This window comes from Pocillopora damicornis, chromosome 8 (assembly GCF_964200805.1).
Source record: "Pocillopora damicornis chromosome 8, jaPocDami1.2, whole genome shotgun sequence".
NCBI lineage: Eukaryota > Metazoa > Cnidaria > Anthozoa > Scleractinia > Pocilloporidae > Pocillopora > Pocillopora damicornis.
The window spans coordinates 1,194,389-1,212,790 of NC_142677.1; the positions used below are offsets into that span (position 1 = coordinate 1,194,389).

Sequence of the window (18,402 nt, forward strand, 5' to 3'; positions counted from 1 at the left end):
CCTGAATGAGCAGTTTAACATGACGGGGACGTTATTTTGACAACATAAGACCGTTTGGTTCGAAAAGAGTCAGACATTCGAGAAAAAAAAAAGATTGACATTAGTTCAACTTCTCCTCTTCTTCTATGCTGCTACTTATTTGAGATTCATAACATTTTACATGTGATTTACTCAGGTATGCTTTAAATTAAAATTTTTTTTTAAGACTAGCAAAATTGCACGAGCCCGTAGGGCGAGTGCAATTTGTGGTCTTTGAAAATAATTACAAGTGCTTATTTATTCCAAATTGTACGAGAAAAATTGTGATTACGTATCAATGATAGACATGATAAAATAAGAGATAGCTTATCATAATTATGCAGAAGTAAAGCCCGCGCATCGAGTGAAAAAAATTATTTATTTAAACCCTGCGAGTGACATTTGTGCGTTCGGTCAAAACAACAGCGTACGATCAAAACAATAATCTACAATGATATTTTCACATCTTAAAGGCGCAAAAAAGTTCAGAGTCCGGCTAAACAGTTCAAGGAATTGTTCAACCTGGTTTGTTACTTCTTTGCACCGAATTAACCCTCTTCTGCACTGAATTACCTGAAAAATATATTCACCGTAACCAATTAGAACTGAGTAATTTTTTCATGTATCTTATTAAGATGATAACAGCGTCCCTAGTTAGCTAGAGGGTACTAAATAAAAGGAAATATGAAGAAATTTTTTATGTTTATCATCATAGCAAAAATAATTCCTAATCAGGTGTGTGTGATGCTACTGGTTTAAGTCCCTCTAAATCAAGATCGTTTAAAGCAACAATTTTTCATTGCAATAAATAATGAAAGTAGGCGTAGTGATAAAAGTATTGTACAGCTGTAAGTAACGTATTGCATGCCATGTAAATGTACATAATATTGAGATATACTTAAACCAACAATAGGCCAGTTATTTAGAAAAACTTTCGCCGTTGCTAAGTTAAAACCGAGTTCGAGACCATCTTAAATTTAGCCAAACGCTTGACTGTTGTGTAGATAGCTGCTTGCAAACGCAGGAAAGTCACTTAATCACCTAAAATAATTCACTGATAAAGAAATCTGGAAATCCATTTATTTCTTCAGAACCACACAGGATTTAGACTATGTTTATCTACTTCGTCAACGATCTTAAACAAAAGTATTGCTCGGGGCAACAGTATGTTTAGTCCTATGTGGCACTTGGGGTTACAATTCTCATAATCTCCTCCCTCTCCTTGTTTTTTTACTATGGCTAGTCTAACGGAATGTAAAATAGCCAAAAATGGTTTGCGCCAGAGATTGGTAGCAAACGCATATGTTACAGTACGTTGTATTTAACGGGTCATTTCAAAATTACTAGTTGCGTATAATTCGTAATGACCATATTTCAAGGTTTGCATATGATGATCTTCTTTACGAATACATTTACTTAACTCAATCGCTTCATAGGACAACCGGGTACTGAAATATTCAGGGTCGTTCGGCATAAGTCACTTAACACCGTTGAGACTGTAGAGCGCATGCGTGAGTCCGAATTTTTGGACGTATAAATCCTTTGAAACATCATAAGAAAAGCATATGAAAACAGAGTAAAGAGGGAATGACATCTTTCATATGCCCCATGAAATTTCCAATTGAAATAAGTTCGGAAATCGTATGAAGCGAGAGCCCAGAATTAACCACTGCCAGAGCCCGAGCACAAGCAGATATGACTCAGCTGAATTATCAATTTAAATCGTGCATATATGTCTGTAGTCGCATTTAATTTATATTTAAATGTAGTATTGTGCGTTTAATATTTTGATATTGGTAACATTCAACACCTTCTTCCTTTTATCTTAAAGTTTCAGTGTATCATTATGTAACAAAGAAGTGTAAATAAATTTTCCACTACATTAATATTGCGCATGGTTTCAATTGCTACCAACTATATTTCTTCGTTAGCTTCCGGTAGTTCTTGAAAATATTCCGTATTTTCCCAAAATGTTATACACTTAAATAGAAGGTGTATTGAACAAAGTTAAACCTAAGGTTTATGCATACAGCTCGTTGCTTTCCATATTTTACTGATATCTCCAAGCTGATTCAGGTAAATTTTGCAGAGATCTTGTCTTCTGACCTTTCCATCTCAACCATACAATACCAATGACGACACAAACGATGGACTCTACGTAATAGCCGTCAACCACAGTTTGGCAAACGCCTCCAGCATTCGTACAATCCTACAAAAAGAGGAGGAACAAAACAAAACACTCAATACCACACTTATATTTGTTTGCTGTTCATTGTGTAAGAGGCACGACCTGTGAGCAACTTCTCAAAGGTGGCTAGAGGCTGAAGTATAAATTTGTGTCATGTGTCGCTCATAAACAACTATACGTCAACTATACGTCTCAGATTGGAATTATTTAAACAATCATGAGAGACCATACTTGCTCGTTTTTCAGAGAGTGATGCTGATAACGGTATGTCTGGAAAAGTAAATCTGGTTTTCCCTAGTTGCTACATGCACTGCAAAGTATCTCAAACTTTTCGGTAGAAAATGCGACATCATAAAATGTATCTAATGGAGAAATATTCGCGGGATGTTTCCCCATACCTTTGCATTTGTCTTGCCGCTACAGTGGAGTCCCGGTACAGAAGCACCAATACAGTTTGTCCAGGTAAGCCCATCCACCAACCACAGTGCCAGAGTCTGGCACCAGTTTCCTCCCAGGTTCGTCACCGTGTTAAGAAGTGTTAGGTACGTCCCTCCAACCCGCGGGTCGCTGATGCGGGCGTGGAAAGCCATGAAGGCCACAAACATACAATACAGGGACACCTGTTGGCGGTCCAAGAGGAAAAGGAGGAGAGCTCAGAATAGGAGACTAAGGCTCATCAGAGATACAGCGTAATTTATTATTGTCAACTGAGTTGATAACATCACGTAAATCGGCCTCCGTTAAGAGTTTGAAAACTGACGTTTCGATCGCTAGCGCTTTGTCAGAACAATTGACGAAGGGCGAACGATCGAAACGTCAGCTTTCAAGCTCTTAAGGGTGGTCAATTTACGTTATCAACTCTATTGTTAGTACTTAATTACCCCGCTATACTCTCCCAACGACGGAGCACCACAGTTTCTTTAAAAACTTACTCCCCTCATCAGAGATAAGTGACATATAACGACGTCAATATTTCAACGCCATCACGCGACAAGCAGATATATAAATAAAGAAGGTACATGTAAGTTTCTGCAGAAACTGTGGTGCTGCATCAGTGAAGGGAGGGGGGGGGAGGGGGGGTTATTAAAAGACAACTGAGATGATGATGTAAAGTGATAACCGTCAAGAGTATCTAAAGATAATGTTTCGAGCGTTAGCCCTTTGCCAGAGCGAATGGGCTAACAAAAGTTGACATTAAGGCCCGAAACGTCAGCTTTATGAAGTATTTGCAGTGGCTACATGTAATTCAGTTAATAAAACGAAATCAACTTGACATACCGAGATAGTTTGCATGTTTGCTGTCAAACAAGCAACTTAAACAGCATACACGTGTATACACGAGACTTTGAATACCCTCGCAGTAAGAACATATGTTGAAAGAGCCTAATGTAAGTTCCAACTTGTGTGGATGAGTAGCTTCACCCACTTCTCGCCCAAAGGAAAAACAAATTCTCTATAACACCAGTACTCAAAGAAACATTTAAAAATGTTTTATCACCCGTACTTGCTCCATGGAAAAATCCTGTGTAGTACACGAAGTACCTCCAATGATAGCCCCTTTTTCTTTAGAGTGCGTCATAAATGATCAAAGGTTTCTTAAAGAAAATTCATGAAAACAAACAGTGATGAAAAGTACCTGATGGATTGCATACACCAGCAGAATTGTTAAGTAAAAGTATAACGGAAAGAATTCCTCCCCAGGCCCACGCACAACATTGGCCCACCAGACACACATCATGATGACCACACCCATAAGCAGTCTATAAGGAAAGGCCTTAAGACCCAAATCAAGAGGACGCGGACCTGTGAAGAGAAACAGAGATTCTCACAAAAGAAAGAACACAACAATTTCAGACCCCACCTGCCCCCTCCCCCCCCCCCTCCATCAGAATGAACCATTAACCCTTCACACTCTTACATCAGAATGCAAATTCTCCACACTGTTCTCTTCATATTTTCCTATTCCCTATGGGGCATGTTTTCCTTTAGTTTTCATATCAGCTGTTACTAATTTTGAGATCTCCCTCAATACAACGAAAACTGTTTACAATTAAACTGTTATTACTTAATTGATATGTATGCATTCATCTCAAAATAATCAAATTAATAAACATCAAGTATCATGCATTTATGAACATGCCTGTAAGTATTGTCATCTGCACATTTTTTTGAAGAGTCACATTCATATTTACCAACCTGCTGTATATCTGCTGATATAAAGTGGCAATAAAATCTGTATTGGAACCATGGGAATAGCAAGAAGAGCTAGATTCTCTTTGGGAACTCCAGCTTCAATCAGCTTGAGGCCAGTCACAGAGTCAGCTGCAGAGAAGCCTACCTGAATGTCAAGAATTTGCACATGAATTTAAGTCAAGTATTTTCCCAGTACATAGAATCTACTAATGTATTCCACATCCTAAACATGAGAAACCACAGGGCTTTTATATAATGGGCACCCCTAATAATATTATATTCACAGTTTCAAGGTAGAAGAGTAACTGATCATTGGCAGAGTAGAAATGTTGGTGGAGATAAAAGGTTACTGTAACTTACTTATGCATGTATGTATTAAGCAAAATTAGTCTGATAAAAAAACAAACTGAAAATTGAGCAATTACAAAAGACAAAAGAAGAATAAACACAGATACAGCACAAATATAAAGAAGATGAATACAAGAATAGCCCTTATCAGAATGTATCCACTTCTACCCCAAATTTCATTGCGAAACAAAAAAAACATTAATAGAGTGGTGCTTTCTATTTTTCTGGAAAAAAAAAATGAATAGAACAGTATCAATTTTTATTTTATAAATGTACTTTGTAACCATAAAGTATGCAAAACAATACATCTGTCATTAGATACTAAAAAATCAAAGAAAAAGAAAACATTTTCCAGTGCACTGTGGGGTTCCATTGTAAGAGAAAGTGCAGGCTTGTCTTTAGAAAATGTATGATCTGAACTAAACACTAGAAGGCTCAATTGAGTTAGATTATGCAAGCAACGTGTTTTGCAAGTTCTAGGGAGACCCAGGGGCATGCTATCCCCACGAAATATGAAAATCGAAACTCTCTTAGCCATGTTTTCTAGCATTCTGGGACATATTTGAGTAACACTTTTTTGGCAGACATTGATGCTAAAAATAGTTAAAAAATATATTTCTTTTCTGTCACAATTCACAAAGTAAAAATGGTCTGACAGCCAGCAGGTTTGTGCCAACTCCTGGCTTCTAATGATAACCCTGAAACATGAATACCAAGAGTGACTAGCTCCTAAATTCTACATATAATATTATGCCTGATTTACACATTAAGGTCACAGGAATTTAGTACATGATCACCAACTATACAGGCTCAGGATTGTTTAACACATTCTCCTTGTCAGCACCTTAGGAATTGCCTGAAGAATGATATGGAGAATGTACATACTGATGTTAAGGTGTTAGTGGATAATAAATCTTACCTTAAATGTTAGCAAGATAACGATCAATTTCAAAATACTGGGACAGCGCAAAATTTTGCCCAATGTTTTATACCCATCAACTACTCCTTCCACAGACTCTTCTCCATGGAGCTCTTGTTCAGACTTTTCCCGTTTCAGCAACCCAACTAGTGTTGTGGTGATTAAAAAAACAATTCCCCAGAAATAAAAAAATCCTGAAAAGGTGACAACTCCATCTGATGATGGTTGTGATCGAAGATATCTGTTACTGAAGTCAGCAGAGCTAAGAGCTAAGAATACAACATTCCCCATAAAGAATCCTGCTGTTTGGCCAACTGTGTTGCAAGTTGATGCCCAGCCAACATTTTCCCTGGACAACATTGTCAGTGCCCAACCATCCACTGCAATATCTTGAGTTGCAGCAAGGAAATTCAAACAAAAGAAAATCCCTGTTAAAAAGATGATACTTGGCCCTTCTTCACTACTTTCACCCAACAGTTCATTTATGTGCTGAAAAAAAGCAAATATTGAAGTTTTTGTGGGCAAATAGTATAAGAGAGAAGGTATATTTTAAACTTGGTACTATGAAATAAAGAAAGATGTTAGGGAGATTCCACTACAACTCCATACTATACTAAAACAAAGCTGTACTCCTAAGGGGAAAATCCGAATGTAATGTTTATGCCACAGTTTATTTCATTCACGAACTGTAAGCATAATGATGTATGAAGGTTAATGGAAATCTTGCCCAGATGTTTTTCGTTTTGAAATGAGCATGAGACAAGTAAAAAACTCTGGTTCCCCATGAGGAACTGAACCTGTAATCTGAGCCACAGAAAACTCTGTGGTGAGCCAGGTTATAGATTTCTAGGTTCATATGTGACATTCATCCTGAATAATGCTAGGATCAGCTAATAAGTAAATCTCAAATTCGGTGATGAGACAGAGAAAGACAAATTCCTTAAGCACAGCAAGACACCATCCCCAGGATTGGGCGAGGAGATCTTCTGGTTTCATTCCAAATTTAATTATCTTTAAGAAGAACAATCAACAAGCAAAGTTTGAAACAAATTTCTGTACAGGTTGTATCATCAGCAGAATGACTAGGCATTTAATTAATAAGTACCCGCATGAACGCGCGTCCAATCATAAGAAACTTACCTTTGAAAGTACGAGCATAAAAATTCCTAACAAATATTGCACAGGAACAAGCCATGATTTCCTTCGGCCAAATCGCGAAAAGTAAAGAGTGTCTACGATAGGCGCCCACAACAACTTCATGCTAAAAGGCCAAAATACGAAACTAAACGTTGCCTGATCTTTGTACGCGACTTTTCGTGTTTGAAGCAACATCGGCATAGCGCCGGCCAGCCCTAGAGGGATTCCTTGAAGAACATACAGAAACGTAAGAACGGCTATATTCCCTCTGTCTCCCTTAAGGCTTGCCTGATGAGTTTTCATGTTTTTCTCGCCAGCTGTCTTTTTGTCCACACCGTTTGTCGTTGAGCGAAAGTCTACATGGCTGTTGTTTCGTTCAAGTTCTTCCTCGTTTGTTGAAGAACTAACGCTTCTTTTAGCAGCATCAGCGGATCGAGATCTGGTCATCATATTTGAAGTCTTTCATGTAGTTGGTTTAGCAATATCCCTTGTTGAACTGTTCTTATCTGTATTTAGAAATTATCATATGTACAAAAGAAACTCTGAAGCACCAGTAACCAAACGTGGCGAGTTCACAGACGAAGATGAAACTAAGTGTGTCATAAATGAGGCACGTGACAAATGGAAAGGTATCCGCTGTACTTCAGGTCATTATCGTGCTCAGTCTCTCCAGGAAGTTTTCTCAGCTGAAAAGCTTGAGGCGAATAAGCAATTTTCGGAGTCCGTGGATAACAGGTGAGCTAGTCTGAAACACTTGTTACCAAGGATTTGCATCTTTGTCAAAAGTAGTGGCTAATAAAAAGGACACTCGTTATTAAAGTAAGGTTTGTGTCCAAAAAGTCTGAAATCTTCCTTTCCCTAAATTCTTTTCCTTTTTGCAGATTTCGATGAACTGTTTTATCTCTTTTTTCTTTTTTTTGAAAATGTGCGTGACAATGATCTTTTCTCATGTTTTCCCACTCGATTCGCTCGTAATTAACCACTTACATGCGGATTTAATTAGTATCAAATTAACGCATACAAGTGGTCATTTGATACTAATTAAATCCACATGTAAGCGGTTAATTACGAGTGAATCGGGTGGTTTTCCTTTGAAATTTTCCGTGGGAGATTGGGACGTGACCGGCCAAAACTGATCTTCGTGCGCAATCGCTATAACTATAGGACGCATGACTTGTGCCAGTCTTTATGCGCGTGCCTCAAGCGCACGCTTCACACTCTGTGTGACGTCATAAAGAACTATACCATATGAGAGAAGTGTGAGGGAAGATGCAAACGAGACGCCATTTCGACTCAGACTCCCCATCTGACAATATCAGCAAGTTCAAAGTGGTTGTTTTGGGTGATCAAGGTGTGGGAAAGTCAGCCTTGGTGTGGAAGTTCGTTTACAAAGGATACGAAGACAAATATCTGCCAACCATTGGAATAGATTTTTTCACGAAGACATGCTATCTAGGTGAACAGATTTTAATAGTGTAAATATTAATTTTGATTTGAGTACTTCCAAGGGCTGAACTTAATAAATTTTCTGTAAAAGTGGATTCATTTACATGATCAGCCAGGAGCGGCCCTCTGTAGTCCAAAGTAAGCATATTCTTTTCGCAAGGACAGAAGCTTGTTTCATGCGATATTTTTTTAAGACCGCTACTTTCGAAGAGGGACGAACAGGAGAGTGGGTTGCGTAGGAGGAGAGGGGGAGGGGAGTTGTTAATTTTGTGACGCTCGCTTCTTTATTAACTGTATTGGTTCCAACACTAAAAGAATTCCCATTAGAAACAAACTCTTCAACCTTCTGCTTTATTTCAATAATGAAGACTAACCGGGCGAGTGAAGGAAAGGCCAGCACTAATTTTTTTTGCCCAGATGTGTATACAGCCGAAAAGACACACTTGTCAAATATCTGCGCACGTGCAAACTTTGAAATGTAATGTATATGCTTCCTGTCTCTAGGAAGTCAGAACCTATTCATCTCACCAGAATTTTAAACAGCCACACAAGACAGTAGCTCTCGGTATATGTCAAAAGCAAACAATAGCAAATTTTTGTAATATCTTGGCTAGAAAATAACATTTTGGACACCTTGAGCCATTACAATGGTAAAAGTTATTTCTCGAAATTTCAGATGGAATTGCTGTCCGTCTGCAAATCTGGGATACCGCTGGCCAAGAGCGTTTTCGTTGTCTCATACCTTCTTATCTCCGTGACTGTCATGTGATCTTGGTCTGTTTTGATGTGACGAATTGCGGCTCATTGGACAATGTGCCCGATTGGATTGAGCTGGCACTGAAAGAAAAATGTGGTCAAACAAAGGATTCGTTGATTGTTCTGGTGGGAAATAAAGTGGATGACAAAACTAATCGGCAGGTAGGTTCTATTCAAAATTTTACCACGATTTTGCATCAGAGGAGGAATTGAGCATGAGATTTCACGTAGAAAGGCAATGGATTGATAGTAATAATAATAATAATAATAATAATAATAATGAGAACAAAAATAGTGATGATAATAATAATATCAATAACACAATAGAGTTTTTGTTTGCGGTCATAATTGTGTTTTAGGCTAAATTTTTAATGCTAAGTTTAATGCTAAGTTTAAATGATTCTAAAAAAGAGCCCAAAAAATATTTGTGGCTAAGGACGTAAATCGTATTGCAAGTATTATCACTTTGAAAGGCATAGAGGAACAAAAATTAAAAAAAAAAAAAAAGAGAAAGCCAAAAAACTAGTCTCGAGAATCACGCAAACGTGCGAGTGTATGGCCCGCCAAAATCTCCATTTTAGCCTGAAAAATACGCTTCAATGTCCCTCATAGTGATAACAATAACAAATAAACAAAATTCTGAAAAGTAAAATCGTTTATTTCTTTTACTTAATTTGTATTTAATCATACAGAAGGATGAATTTCGTTATCCGACTCATTAAAATCGTAGTAAAGACCAGTGTAAAAAGTTAGGCTTCTCTTTTGAAATCAGCGCCTTACGCTATTAAATTCTCTTTCACAGATTTCTTACGACTGTGCCAGTTCTGTAGCGGAATTATTTCGTGTGCCCTATGTGGAGACTAGTGCTCTTACCGGATATAATGTAGAGCTGTTGTTCAGGAAGATAGCAAAAGAAATGTTGGTCAAAGAACTGGAAAGGCGAAGACGAAATAGAGTGCATGGAGAACGTGATCTGCAGGTGGATATTGTCGAGGAAAGGGTGGATAAGTATGTCATAAATCTTCAAACTACAGAAGAGCAGAAGACAGCTATTCCGAAGAAACGTCGACGATCGTGCAAATGTAGTTGAAGATTTGTCAATTGCTGTACAATACAGAGTATTTTATCTCTTTTGCGTCAATAAAGACTATATTTCTCAAAGATTTGATGGGATCCATTGGTTATTTTTATCGATTGTTTGTATTCGCTCCCTAATCCTGCCCGCAAGGCATTAAGGGACCTCTAGGAACGAGATTGGACCATGAACTTGCTAGAAATAACGAAAATTCCCGAATGCGATTTACAAAGCACATTTCAGTTGAAAAAAGTCTTCCAAAAAACATTTTTTTGCTTGAAATTGTATCGTGAAACGTCTCCCTAATTAAGTCCCAAAATCGCTCCCAATTTTGTCACAAAATCGAAGAGTGCCCAAGAGTACTACAAGTGTATGGTCCACTACAGTGCATTTTCGACCTAGTTTTGAACACTCTTAGCTTTTGTTATGACTATAACAAAAGAGTGGGCAGAATTAGTTTAATAGGATCTTTATGCTTAGGTCACCTTTGGAAGGTGTTTATTTGACAGGAGTTTAACTGGAATTACACAATTAGAGTGTTATCTCCACCAATTTTAAGAGCTGAGTTTATAAGTAATATGCAGACAAAATTAGAAGTTCTTTTAAGCGCCAAAGAACTTTTTTTGTCTGGCAGTAGAACTGTTTCTAACAGGTCTCATAGAGAATTCTCCTGTCTGCCATGTATAATTCTTATCATGTTCTGATAATTTGGTATTGGATGAACTAATAAATGATATTCTCATCACTTTTTTTTCATTTTATTGTAATCGCTATTATTGTAATAGCATTTTAACAGGGAATTCTTTCTTAGTCGCTGGCGGTCGATTCGGGTGTCCTGTGGACATCTCATGTGCATTGTTCTGTGTCCTGTGCACAGCGAAAACTTTTATTCAGCAGAGAACTGGGACGGAATAGAGAGCGCCTGGCTAAACGATGCTCGAAAGAAAACACATTGGGGCAGCAAATAACATAATTATAGTGAATTACTTCTTTCACACCAGATCAACGTTAATTCAGTGTATGTGGGGAAAAGATATGGATTCAAAATCTGGGAATACAAATGATGAATCAGCTGCCCAACAATCCTCGATCGATGAAACAGCGTCAACAACTCACATGGAAAAATTAAAAAAGCGACTTGTTTCAGCAGGACTCGTTTTACCTCCAAGCCGATTTTTCGGACGGGTTTTGACACGAGGGCTCATAGTTGTTTTGATTTGGGCAGTGCTATGGTCCATTATTGGTGCCGATGCTTTACCTGGTGGAAACATTTTCGGGATATTTATAGTGATCGTTGCGGCAAGTTTGTGTGGATTCGTCGTTAATAAAATTCCCTTTCTTCACCTTCCTCCATTGCTGGGCATGCTCGCGGCTGGATTTCTTCTGCGAAACGTGCGCGGTGTAGACATGGCTCGCCACATCGACAAACGCTGGTCCTCTACCTTACGAAGTATGGCTTTAGTTGTGATACTTGTTCGTTCAGGACTCGGGTTAAACACAGCTGCATTGAGAAGACTGAAGTTTACTCTAGCTAGATTAGCATTTCTCCCTTGTATACTAGAAGCTGTTATGGCTGCCGTACTCGTGCATCTTCTCTTAGACATGAAATGGCTTTGGGCTTTTCAACTTGGGTATGTACATGCCTTTAATTCTCTTGCTAAAGAATTACAAAGTCGATTAGTTCACCTACTCACACCAACTCCTTATCAACTCCCCCTCCCATTTTTAAAGCTCCACTTTTCTTCCATGTCCTTCCATCAAGTTTTGTGTCATGCTAACCAACCCTAGTGAAAATCTTTCAAAGATCTTTAAGGATCTTACAGGATCTTCATGAGGACCTTCGAAGATCTTCACATGGATCTTTGGAAGATCTCTGAAGATCTTCAAAATTCTTGTCAAGATCTTCAAGGATCCTTCATTTTTTTGGCCAAGATCTTCAAGAATCTTTCATTTTCTTGCCAAGATCTTCAAGGATCCTTGATTTTCTTGCCAAAATCTTCAAGGATCTTTCATTTTCTTGCTAAGATCTTCGAGGATCTTTCATTTTCTCTCCAAGATCTTCAAGGATCTTCAAAGGTCTTGGCAAGATCTTAAAGGATCTTTCATTTTCTTGCTAAGATCTTGAAGGATTTTTCGTTTTCCTGTCAAGATCCTTGAAGATCTTTTCTGGATCTTCAAAGATCTTTACAAGAACTTTGAAGATTCTATAAAGATCTTGGAAAATTCTTTGAGGATCTTCTGAATTCTTGTTAAGATCTTTGAGGATCTCTCATTTTCTGCCAAGATCTTCAAGGATCTTTTACTTTCCTGCCAAGATCCTGAATCTTGGCAAGAAAGTTAAAAATCTTGGAAAGAAAATAAAAGACCCTTAAAGATCTTGGCAGGAAATTGAAAGATCTTTGAAGATCTTGTCAAGAAAAAGTAGGTTCCTTGAAGATTTTGACAAGCAAATTAAAGATCTGGGCAAGAGATTTGAAGATCCTAAAAGATCTTGACAAGAATGTCAGTGATCCTTGAAGATCCTGGCAAGGAAATGGAAGATTGTTGAAGATCTTGGCAAGAATGTTATGGCACCTTCAAACTTTTGACAAGAAAATAAGCATACTTAAAGAAAAGTTTATGGGATGAAGCATGATCTAAACCACCAAAGATGTTAACTATTAAAGAATGGATGTAGAGGTCGGATTAAATGCTCACTTGGTGTAAACAACACAGGTGACAATAGGTTTCTGGCCATAAGAAAAAACCTCATAGTAAGTTAAAAAGAAAAACTGAACCAAACCTAAAAAAATGATGATAAAACTTTTTTGTATTGCTAAATGAGAATTACCCATCCTCTTTTGGTAGGACTACTTCTGCTGAGAGAAAAAATTTTCCTTTCAGATTTTAAGTTAGTATTGAGATTTTCATTTTCCAAAAAATCTAGCTACAGTGCAACTCAAAGATAAGAGGACCAAAATATATGTGTTTAACTTGTCTAGGACTAGATTATGATCAGACTCAGACTAGTCTTAAGGAGGGGGTAAACATGAAAAAAGACACTCTTTTCAAACAAGATTACCTCAATAACTATATTTCTGAACCATATAAACTTATAAACCAAAGGAAAGCTTAGGAATCACAGACAATGAATATAACTAATATGTTGCCCTAAACTAATTTGTTATTTTGACACCAGATCAATCTGTCAACCTCATGGTGTGAAAAACCTAGGTATACTTGAGAAAAGATAACTGTACTAAGATTGCATGAAATCAAGTACTTTTAGTGTCGAAACAAAGTACTAGGGTCATTCTCTTGGATGAGGTGGGGAATTTTGGGAGTCATCTATGTTATGGGCACAGTACCCGTCCAAAGTTCACCAAAATTATTAGGTGAGTTCGCAATAACTTTCTTAAAATTCAACTTATGGAGAAATTGTCTGCTTATCCAACTCAACTCAATGAGAGGATACAGCCCTGAAAATTACAGATTAATTGAACTAATACATCCTGAGGTACAAAATAAGTGTTTTTGGGAATTGAAATGAAAACCTCTAAAAGAGCTCTTTAAGTTGGTTACACAGAACCAAGTAAATTCACACCTTCTTTACAAACATGTCCTTCAGAGAGCATCAAGGAGAATCTCTCTAGATCAGTAAGCCCATATCCTTGTCCCTGAAACACATCATTTGCATCCTCACTCTCCAAGGGCTCAGAGCAAGAATCATTGGGCAAAGATGGCATCTTCATTTTCTTTCTTGAAGCACCAATGGATTCCATTTGATAAAGGAAAAAAGAAAAAAAAAGAAAAAAAAAAAGAAAGAAAGGTTGCCACAGTTATCTTTCTTGCACACTCTGATTGAACAGTGCTGTAAAACACTTTTCTTCCAGGTTCAAAAAGAGATACCTTTTCATAAGAGGCTCCTGCACTACTTTCATTTTTTAGATTTGTTCAAGCAGCTGTTTCTCTTGCTGTTGTAATACCTTGTTTGTTAGAGCTACAAGAGCAGCATTATGGAGTCAAGAAAGGAATACCAACCCTTGTCATGGCTGCTGCTTCCTTTGACAATGTCCTTTGCATAAGTGCATTTGGGATCTGCTTAGGAATAGCATTTGGCTCAGGTAAATATAATGATCTGTTTAGTCAGATCAGTTGTGGGTTTTCAGGTTTTAATTAATTGAAATTCAGAGTCCTTTATAGTAATGAATAACCTTGTAAAATTTGCCTCACTCCCTACAGGTCACTTCACAGCTGTAGGAGACCTAACTGTCTAACTAGTATCTGGGAGGGATGGGTTGGACTGGGCCCCTCAAAGCCTATGTTTTTAATTTATTCAATTTATCTCTCCTGCAAGGATCTTTCTTTACTTCAAGGCATGTTGATTGACTTTACTCTCACAGTTTACTCAGTTCGTATTTCATTATGTTTAAGGTAATCTTGTATTCAGCATATTCCGAGGACCAATAGAGTTGGCTCTGGGAATAATTCTTGGATGCCTTGCTGGTTTAATTTGCTGGTATTTTCCTAATGAGAATGAGGTAAACAGTAATGAAGAGCTTAAATGGAAAATTCAAATTTTTTTTGAATTATTGTAAACTACCAGTGTTGTTATTTCTTTCTGTGTTTGTTTTGTGGTTAAGCTCTGATTTGGATGAAAAAATAGTATTTAAAGCAGATGTGTTGACAGCCTTTTTATCCCCTTTTTCTTTTTTTCACAATTTAAACATTTTCTGATGACTTGGCCTAGTTTGTTTAAGTATGTATTACTAAGTTTGTTGCAATTTTGCTGACTTTCAAGGTGTACCATCACTGAATACACCACACTGCTTTTTGATAAATGCCTAGCTGTTTTAATTTGTAACTGATTTCCTTTACCATCTCTGCATTTGTTTCCTTAGACTAACTTGGCTCAAAACAGAGTAGTGATTCTGCTGTCACTTTCACTGTTATCAGTATTTGGAAGTAATGTGGCAAAGTTCTCTGGTGCTGGGGCTCTTGGGGTCCTAACCATGTCAACTGTTGCTGCTTATGGCTGGACACAGCAGGGGAAGGTACATTACTGTTTGTCAACTAACACTGCCTAGAATTGATGGGAAGGTAAATGGTTTGAAAAATGAAATGTGGACTTTGTAAGGTATCAAGTGTACCAGCCAGTCTATCCTGTCTTCTTGAATACATCTTGAGTAGATGATTGAAATACACATCTCTATCTTAAACCTAGAAGCTGCAGGTCAGTTGAAAGTAAATTCCAAAATCATAGGAAACCTCATTGTCAACCTCAATGCACCCTCTAAATGTGCCCAGCTTCCATACAATGTGTGGCTTCACAGCTCAGTTGGTGGTAGCACCAACTACTATCTGGGAGGCAGGGGTGCAAATCCTGTCAAAGTCTGAGTACCATTGAAGGCTTCTTCTGCTCAAATTTCAGCTTGCCTGTGAGGATCATTGATTTACTTAATATTTATCTGTTCATCAAATGAAATTCCTTTCACAAAAAAATAAATGTGTAAAGGGTTGGGTTAACTTGACTTACTTTATTATTATATGAATCAGAACCATTAATAACAAAATTCTTGAATTTGATTGGTTATTGCCAGCCCAATTTGAACACTAATAGGGCATTGCTAATCACTCGTATTATTGATTACAGACCCAATTGGACTCCTCTTGGTCCCATTACCATTATGGATGGCATTGATTTTTTCAATGAAAAGGACTCCCATATTTTTTCCTTTAGAAAAAATAAGTTCATTTTGAAGGAGTCATGAAACAATTCTTATTAATAATTAGACATGGGATAATAGATCCTTATTTTAAGCTTTATTTTCATTTGTAGGTCCCTGTAGCCCTGATGATGTCTCTAGTATGGCAAGTGTTTGAACCACTACTGTTTGGCCTTGTGGGGGCTGAAGTCAGTGTAGAATACATGAACAGTAAGGTTGTTGGTGAGTTATTACAATGGAATAATCTACAGGCAGGGTGTTGAAACTTTAGTATGGTTTTTGCTCACCTTCAATCTGGATTTTTTCCCAGTCCCCCCCAAGGTCAACTCCTTATCTTTGTCAAAACCCAACTGTTTCACGTTGTGCCTGCAAGGGCTATGACAAAATTTTTGTCTATTTCTTTTTTTTTAATATTTCTTTACATTGGCTAGGGAAAGACCCCTCGAAGAAGTAACAAATAAAGTTATTATTGTTGGTTATTTTTATTATCAAATTATTAGGTATCACTTGGTGGTGGTATTATTCTAGAGAGTTGGTGATTTTTACTTGTCGCATGGCGATAGACTTTTTTGTATTCCAGAGTCAAACACTAACGTTATGATTATTATTATTATGTCATAATTAAACAGGAGGTATACAGTCCTGAATGAATCAAATTGCCGATGAGTTCAGTTGATAAAAAAGTGTCAGTATTGGCTCATTGTCGTATGAGTTACTGAATACAGTCAGCTGATCATCTCAATTGGCCTAACCCTAAAAATGATTTTTTACCTTTTTTTTTCCTGGCAGGAACGGGTATTGCAAGTTTGGTTGTTAGCCTGGTTATACGGCTCTTCGCCACTTATCTTGGCTTGCTTGGTAATGACCTCAGTTTGAAGGAGAGACTGTTTATTGCCATAGCGTGGTCACCAAAAGCTACGGTTCAGGTATGTAAAAAATAAACAGGATATCAACAGGTATTAAATCTGGCCGAGTACGGGAGTTCCTTTAGAAAGGAGGCGTGCTGAAGGCAGAGGTAGCAAGGGAAGGAGAGATGGAGGATAGGTGGAGGCAGAGGTAGCAAGGGAAGGAGAGATGGAGGTAGGGAGATAAGGAGGGAGGGGTGTGGGAGAGAGAGGGGAGGGGAAGGGGAAGGTTAAAGGACGGAACGAATCTATTGAATGTTCTAATTATTTGTTGAACCGTGTGCGAAATTTAGGCCGCCATTGGTTCTGTTTCGCTGGACTTAGCTCGACAGAAGGGCTTCACAGGGCAAATTGAAGAGGAGTTTGGAATACAGGTGAGTTGCTTTCTTAGAGTGCACGAATTCTTTTATGATTATGTTTATGGATTTGATGTTGGAAGGAACCTATTAATCTTCAAGCTAAAAGATACTTCCATTGTTTGTATATTTGTTATGATAGATTCTGACCATTGCTGTTCTGGTTATTCTTATCACCTCACCCATCGGCGCCATTGGAATCGTTTTGGCAGGACCGCGAATGTTAGAGCGCAGTCTCCCTCAAGAAGTTGAGGTCGATGGTGTTCTACAGAAATCTTCCGGATCCCATGAAAGGAGGGAAAGTCGATGTATAGAAAGCACCGTGTAATATTATTATTTTTTTTTTACGATTTCGAGAACAGACTACTTAGCGAAGCAAATCTGAAGAGTACTGAACTATAGTTGTATATTTTTAACTTACCGAAATGATAAAAGAAAAGATTATCAGTTTTGCTATGAAATAATTATTGTACAGTCGCAATTGACAACGAAAATGCCAAGTTAAACTTGCAAAAAGCTTAGAAAAGTACTAGTGCATTCACGCAGATTTAAATAATTAGAAATAAAGTCAGCGGCTTTCATTAAATGCATTCATTAGTATAGGAAATCGTATGAACGCGAGTGCATTTCGTGATTTATGGGCACGAGTGATGTTTTGAAAGTTCTCAAAATTGCACGAGCCGTAGGCGAGTGTAATTTGAGAACTTTCAAAACATCACGAGTGACCATAAATCACGAAATGCACGAGCAGGTTCATACGATTTTTTATTTATTATATTCTCGACAAAATTACTCCATCGGTGTTTCCATGGCAACTTCTCCGTATTGCACTCTATAACCTCTATTGCACTCTATAACCTATTTATGCATTCATCATTGACCAATCAGAAACGCGATATTTTGTTGAGTATATAATAAAATAGTTTATTAGGATAATGCGCTACTGTTACAAGCATTTGACCAGTAGCATATAACTTAGTGATCTTCAATGTCCACTATGTTTCTTATTCTACAGCAGAGAGTCACACACGACTGACTAACACTAAATGAAAAACTGAAAAGTTGTTGGAAACAATAAAACAAACCATGTTATTAACTAATCGGTGGAAAACAAACATTAAACAGAAACAAATCATAAGTGAGACCAAACGCGAAAAAGAAAAAAAACAAAACAAAACAAAACAGAAAAGTAAAGAAATAAACAAAATTAAACCTTAAGGAAAACGAACAGCGAAAGTTAAAGTTGTGGCTCTGAGAACGTGGGTAAATCAAAGTAAAGTGTATTTTATACTTTGATGAAAAAATAAAAGATGAACAGAATAAAATATACGATAATGCTCGCAATGGATGAGATCT

At 37.5% G+C, this 18,402-nt stretch overlaps 3 protein-coding genes across 5 annotated transcripts; 2 read left to right on the forward strand and 1 right to left on the reverse strand.

Moving 5' to 3' along the window:
* Window positions 1-379: 379 nt before the first annotated feature.
* Window positions 380-7,406, reverse strand: LOC113685803 (acetyl-coenzyme A transporter 1). The gene is made up of 6 exons (XM_027203361.2): window positions 6,807-7,406; window positions 5,667-6,155; window positions 4,403-4,544; window positions 3,843-4,009; window positions 2,605-2,826; window positions 380-2,227 (listed from the first exon to the last, which is right to left on the reverse strand). The coding sequence occupies exons 1-6, from the start codon at window positions 7,251-7,253 to the stop codon at window positions 2,069-2,071; spliced, it is 1,626 nt and encodes a 541-aa protein (XP_027059162.2). The 5' UTR covers window positions 7,254-7,406; the 3' UTR covers window positions 380-2,068.
* Window positions 7,407-7,408: 2 nt separating this feature from the next.
* LOC113685804 (uncharacterized) lies at window positions 7,409-10,168 on the forward strand. 2 transcript variants are annotated; one of them, XM_089179961.1, is made up of 3 exons: window positions 7,409-7,538; window positions 8,926-9,167; window positions 9,808-10,168. In XM_089179961.1, exons 1-3 carry the CDS (start codon window positions 7,409-7,411, stop codon window positions 10,093-10,095), a joined length of 660 nt encoding a protein of 219 aa, XP_089036087.1. In that variant the 3' UTR covers window positions 10,096-10,168. The 2 variants fall into 2 exon arrangements, with proteins under 2 accessions (XP_089036087.1, XP_027059164.1); XM_027203363.2 differs by lacking the exon at window positions 7,409-7,538 and adding an exon at window positions 7,996-8,259.
* Window positions 10,169-10,961: 793 nt separating this feature from the next.
* On the forward strand, window positions 10,962-18,371 carry LOC113685816 (sodium/hydrogen exchanger 9B2). Of its 2 annotated transcripts, XM_089179958.1 has the most exons (8): window positions 10,962-11,711; window positions 14,008-14,183; window positions 14,494-14,600; window positions 14,961-15,113; window positions 15,899-16,007; window positions 16,575-16,711; window positions 16,984-17,064; window positions 17,189-18,371. In XM_089179958.1, exons 1-8 carry the CDS (start codon window positions 11,014-11,016, stop codon window positions 17,372-17,374), a joined length of 1,647 nt encoding a protein of 548 aa, XP_089036084.1. In that variant the 5' UTR covers window positions 10,962-11,013; the 3' UTR covers window positions 17,375-18,371. The 2 variants fall into 2 exon arrangements, 1 of the variants encoding a protein (XP_089036084.1); XR_016179049.1 differs by lacking the exons at window positions 16,984-17,064; window positions 17,189-18,371 and adding an exon at window positions 16,842-16,971 and having other exon boundaries at window positions 10,986-11,711; window positions 16,575-16,800.
* Window positions 18,372-18,402: the final 31 nt, after the last annotated feature.